At 48.3% G+C, this 6,000-nt stretch overlaps 1 protein-coding gene across 1 annotated transcript in view; it reads left to right on the top strand.

Annotated features, from left to right (window-relative positions):
- LOC146183884 (cytochrome P450 3A8-like) overlaps positions 1-5,483 on the top strand; it is a 47,581-nt gene extending 42,098 nt beyond the window's left edge. The window contains exon 4 of the mRNA XM_084608433.1: positions 4,416-5,483. Within this exon, the coding sequence (XP_084464559.1) occupies positions 4,416-5,384 (969 nt within the window). The 3' untranslated portion in view covers positions 5,385-5,483. The remainder of the gene's footprint in view (positions 1-4,415) is intronic.
- Positions 5,484-6,000: the final 517 nt, after the last annotated feature.

Below are 6,000 nucleotides of genomic sequence, written 5' to 3' on the forward strand. Positions count from 1 at the left end.
TTCCTTCTTCAGATTTAGGCTAATTCAGGACCTCACCATTCTGTGGTCACTGCATCGCACTTTCCCGATTACCTCTACATCTTGCATAATGGCGGGGGTTGAACGCATTATGAAGTCGATTTCATTTTTATTCTCTCCGCTGGGACTTTTCCACGTCCATTTCCGGTTCTTCCGTTTGCTGAAGAAGGTAGTCATGATTCGTAAGTTATTGCGCTCTGCAAACTCAACTAGTAACTCCCTCCTGCTATTCCTAGCACCAATGCCATAGTCACCTACTGCCTTGTCTCGTGCCTGCTTTTTCCCTACCTTGGCATTGAAGTCACCCATTAGTACAGTATACGGCGTCTTTACTTTTCACATTGCCGATTCTACATTTTCGTAGAAGCTTTCAACTGCCTGGTCATCATAACTACATGTAGGTGCATAGGCCTGTACAACCTTCAGTTTATACCACTTAAATTAAGCCTAATTTCGATGCCTGCCACCCTCTCATTAATACTATAGAATTCATCTATATCACCCGCTATATACTTATTGACAAGAAAACCTAGTCCTAGTTGTCGCCTCTCTGGTAAACCTCGATAACACAGTACATGCCCATCCTTCAGTGCAGTATATGCCTCATTCGGCCTCCTAACCTCACAAAGCCCTATGACATCCCTTTTCATGCCCTCTAGTTCCTCTAACAGCACTGCTAAACTAGCTTCACTAGCTAGGGTTCTAGCATTAAACGTTGCCAGGGTCAGTTTCCAATGGAGGCCTGTCCAGCGGAGCCAGGATGCATTCTTAGCACCCCCCGCTGCGTCCCAGGTCTGACCGCCGCCGTGGTCAGTTGTTCCGTAGCCGCTGGTGACTGAGGGCCGGGGTTTTTTGGAGCTTATCATGAGAGGTTGCGGCCAATTACTGCATCAGGGTGGCCAACTCCTGTTCTGGCGAGGGGGTGCGTTGCCGGAGGTGTTCACCGGCGTGAGGTCGCACTCTAAATCTGTTTATGCAATTCCATCGACACGCGGTTTTTTTTTCTTTAATCCGGTGGAGAATTGCGCGGCACCGGGATTTGAACCCCGGTCCTCTTGCATGCGAAGCGGATGTTCTACTGCTACGCCACCGCTGCATAACTATCGAATATGCGACGCAATGACGCTACTCCGTTGAAGTCTTAAATATTTATAAATAAGGCTACATTCGAGAAATAAATATAGCCCTTTTATTTATGTACAATACCCTCGCTAGGTGGCCAAAAACGAACTCCGTAAGAACTTTGCCTTGATCATTTTAGAACGCTCAGGGCGCCTTTCTTTACGATAAGTCCCCTTTTGCGGTCGAGCGCTACCGTTTATACCTACCTCGCACGTGCTTGCAGTGACCGTCTTGTTTGCGTAGTGTGTGTATCCTTTCGTACACCTAGTTAGCTCGCTTCGTGGGTACAATGTGCATAAATACGTCTGTGCAACGCTGTAGCCTCCTCTTTGCTTGCACTAACCAGATATGCCTCACCTGGAACATGGGACGCAATTGGACAGTAAAACAAATAGAAAAAACTGACCCTTGCGCTGAGACGCCTATAACGGGCAAGGATAATATATAGTACATGCTACGTCACTTTTGCAGCCACTTGCATTGGTGCTTAAACTAGGCTATGCAAAAAGTGCACAACGGCTTCCTTAGCTCTCTTTGTACTGTTGCTTGCGTATGCATGGAGTAAAAATGAGGCGGGCTTCCCGGCAGTGGTTCACGTCAGAAACAAATGACACTTGATGGAGCAGCTTCTTAACAAACCGGAGAACTATATACAGACTATATACAAGAGATGATACAAGAGTCAAGACGAATTTGCTTCCCCAAGGGAGAAACAATCAGAGACGAATGACAACTGGCCGTGATCGGCCGCGCCGACCGCTAAAGCAGAGAAACAAGGGACTGCGCATCCCCGCAGTCGAGCTGGCGCCTCTTGCACCAGCTCCAAAGCAACCGCTACTCCCAGCGCTCGGCCAGCGCGAGCGCCCTATCGCAAGGAGTAGCGTCGGCAAAAGAGACTCGAGCGCAGTTCCGCGCTCCTGAGATGAGTCGGGAGAATGCCCCCCTCCACAAGTCGAAATAAAAATACACTCACTGCAACTTCCTTCCAAAAACCTTCGCGAAGCGCACCAGATGCCCGCTACACGTATGCAGCGTGACGAAAGCCTGGCCCCTTTCGCAGGTTTGATGGCCTCCAGCCGCTCCGACTCGGACGATGGGACAGCGGGAGACCGCCCTAATGAAAGTCCGAGTCGAGTAAAGCAACTACAAAGGGGTCCGAAAGGAGAGCTCGCATTTTAGAGCTAATTCTCTCCCTCTAGGAACCAGAACGCGACGCGCTGTTCAACACTAGGACACCCGGCGAGCTGAGAAATGCTACCAGAACACAAGTACACATATGTATACATCAACACATACTTGCACAGGCAATCCAACAAACGCTGAGGCCGAACAGAGCACGGGCCTTACACAGAACTTTTGAACAACGCGCATGCATTGCCCTGCAGTGGGGTTTAGCATACGTTTAGCGTGAATTAGACCGCAAATTTTTGCACAGATTTCAAATCTGTTGCCTTTTAACATTTGTAAACAGGTAGAGAGCTTCACTACTGGGCTTAGCAGTCAAGCTCTTTCAGCCTAAATTTTTGGCAAAACATATACGTAATAGACATTTCTTTTTGTGCCGAATAACGGCAAATGCACTAAAGGCGGCGAATAATATATTGCCTCTGTCGTGGCAGTTACCATTACCTCACCAAGAGGCAAGCAAGAGCGCCGAAGAGAAAAGGTCTCGTTAGGGGCGAAGTCGGAAGGGTAAGAGATCACAAGGTTCAGCAGCGACAGAGGGGGAGCGATTGCCTGACCGGCGTACGACACTGACACTTCGTGCCAGGAAGGAGTCTGGGATTGTTGCCACCTTGTCACACACACACTGAGAAATCATGCCAATACTATGTAACTCTAAATACGGCAACCTTTGGGACAGCACGAGTCGAGGCCGATGTCCGTTTACTTTAGGTTGCGAGGTGTATAGAGCGTTGCATAGCGTAATAGTCGAGCCGAATGTCTGCGTCATTCTTTCACACATCTGCAGTCGCTCTGCAGTCGCTTGATCTGCTCTCTAGCTACTTTGCTTTGCTGTTCGGGAAGATTCTTGCAAATACACCGTGCTATTTCCTGAACTGAATACTGAATTTTATAGTGAACCTTGTGGTTCACTTTTTGCAGAAAGACAAGACGCAGGCAACTGCGTCAAAACGGTAACTGGTGGCTGGTGCGCTGGGGCAAAGTTCGGGGTTTATGAAGGAGAAAAAGAAATCCAGTTTCCCACTGCGGCTATAATTTTTTGAAACAAGATCACGTAACAACAAGCGTCGAAAACAATTTAGAACGTGACGCATGTAAACTTAAGAGCCAGTTGATCTAGGAACACGAGATAATGACCCCTTCTGCTATGACGAAAAGGTTAAATGAGCTAACTAGTTTCGGACCATCCTCCTCAAACCACAACCCTACACACTTTACGACACTGCGCCACTTCGCGGGAGCGAAATTCGGGTTTATGACGAGCCTCCGGTTCTCTCGCGATACCCGAGACTGCATGTGGGGTCGAAATATACGCTCCGCGTCACGAAACACCTCAAAACGTGAGGAGTACCACTTTTGCGAGGGGTGTCTGGTTATTTTCTTGCATACTTTTCATGGGCTTCCGATGGATTCCTCTGCTTTTGACCGTCAAACACGTTTCCGAACGCGTCGTCACTGAAAGACGGCTCCCTTCCACCCATTCCATGACCTGTCACATTATTGGTTTGGTCGACGCCCGACGCGTCGCCCTCTACCTCCGTTTTGCTGCTCTCAGCGCGGTCGCCACACGTGTGTGATTGCCCCTCGGCAGTTGCACCTTGAAGATTATTCTGTTATTGCTGATCCGCTTGTTTGTTGCCGTATGCGAGCACGACTCTTCGCGCGCTTTCCGAGCTCGTTCTCCCCTCCGTCTTCACTTCACAACGGTCATGAGTTCACGGACAACGCTAAAACGCAGGCAGTTACTTAACGACTACTGTTGTAAACCAGCGAATAGCGATTTGCGCACTGCTGTAATTGACGTTAAACTTTATTGGCGTCAGCAGTGGAATAATGCAAACTGTATGATGCCCAGACGGGCACTTGAACTAACACAAGGTGTTTGTAGCCCCAGTAGAGTGAGCAGTTATGCGTGCAGTCAGTGTGTTCATTGACCACGGCGTTACCTATGTGAAATAATAATCACAAATGTCAGTGTTGCGGTAGTCACGTTTGTGACAGGATTTTCGGCCAGCCTCGTAGAAATCCTTTTTATTCTTATGTTCCCCTATTTGGAGTGAACTGACGCATATCTCTTCTTGTCCTTGCAGTCGATATGCCCGCAAGACATGAACGAGCCCCTCATCGGAATCATCAGAAATATCTTGTTGAAATCCGGCAACCTAATCAACGACACGTGCATTTTAATTCCGTCCTTGGGCGCGATCATATCGCGCATATTTCCGTTCCTAAGCTACGGCAGGCTATTCTCACGAGTACATGAGAACTTGGACAGAGTTCTGCAGATGCGCAAGAACCAAGCTCCAGTGGCAGCGGATATCGTTCAGTTAATGGTGGAAGCCCAGAGCAACGCCGGTAAAGTCAGCGGCACAGAGAATGGGTCTATAAAATCTCTACCGAATGGCATTGTGTCCAAGACAAGCTTTATCAAGGATACACACATTGTGTCAAATTGTTTTGTTTTTTTAGTTGCTGGATATGAGACGACCGCAAGTACACTAGCTTTCGTCCTATACGAGCTAGCCAAACACCCAGACGAGCAACGTGAGCTCCGTGAAGAAATTTCGTCTGCCTTTCCGAGCAAAGAAGTGCTCACCTACGAAGACCTTCAGAAACTGAAGCGCCTCAACGCCGTTATTCGAGAATGTCTGCGGCTCTACCCACCTTTGGTGCTGGTCACGACGCGTGTCTGCCCCAAGGATACTCATCTGGCAACGGGACACGTCATCCCACGTGGGTCACATATTATCCTGCCGACATGGAACATTCTTCACGATCCCGACCTGTGGTCCGATCCTTATAAGTTTGACCCGGACCGGTTCAGCGAACGGCTCGACGGTGACCGCCTCGTCGCTTCTGGAGTCGCCTTTGGCTTAGGTCCACGTGAATGCATTGGAAAGCGCTTGGCGATGCTGGAACTGAAGGCCGTCCTGTCTAAACTGCTGAAGAAGTTCGAATTCAGTGTTTGCAGCGAGACACAAACAAGCATGAAACTCAACGTCCCTCTGGTTAATGTGTTTCCACAGCGCGAGATAGTTTTGTACGTCGAGGCACGCTGAAGGGCTGATGCTTTTGTGGAACTCTGTGCAGAGAATTGGGAGCTATAGGTTGTACTTTTATGTGTTCATAATGAAGGAACACTCTTGTGAGTGCGGTATGCCTGCATGTGTAATTTCAGTGTGAAAATTGTGTTTTCGTGAAAAGCTGCTTATAAAATCAGCATTTTAAACAACCATAATTGAATCTTATGGCGCTCATGCAAACTTATCTATGGTTGTATGGTGCAATGGGATCAGAGCACAACACTCATCTTTTTCATTTAACTTACTTGTTTCATACTCTGGGTTTTTACGTGTAGCTCCCTTTGCTCATAGGTCCGCACCATTTACAAGTATTTTCTTTTACTTCGCACAATTGCTTTGAGGCGGCCGAGTGGCTCTTGTGGTTCAATAGGTACTGCTGCCGCTGCTGTTTTCACCGATACGAATCGGACAAGAAAAAATGTGAAAAAAGAACTGGTAGAAGCATCTTGTTCACTTCCGCTGCCATTCCTTACGCCGTACTAACGTGCGATTGAGGAATACGATGGTGTGCTGCCTGTGGTGCTGGCCGGTCACTCAGCGGCACACGTGGCATTTCCTTCTTTTATATATTTGCGAAGACAGCCGTGAGCAA

Source organism: Amblyomma maculatum, chromosome 7 (assembly GCF_055883805.1).
Source record: "Amblyomma maculatum isolate TAMU_Amacu chromosome 7, ASM5588380v1, whole genome shotgun sequence".
NCBI lineage: Eukaryota > Metazoa > Arthropoda > Arachnida > Ixodida > Ixodidae > Amblyomma > Amblyomma maculatum.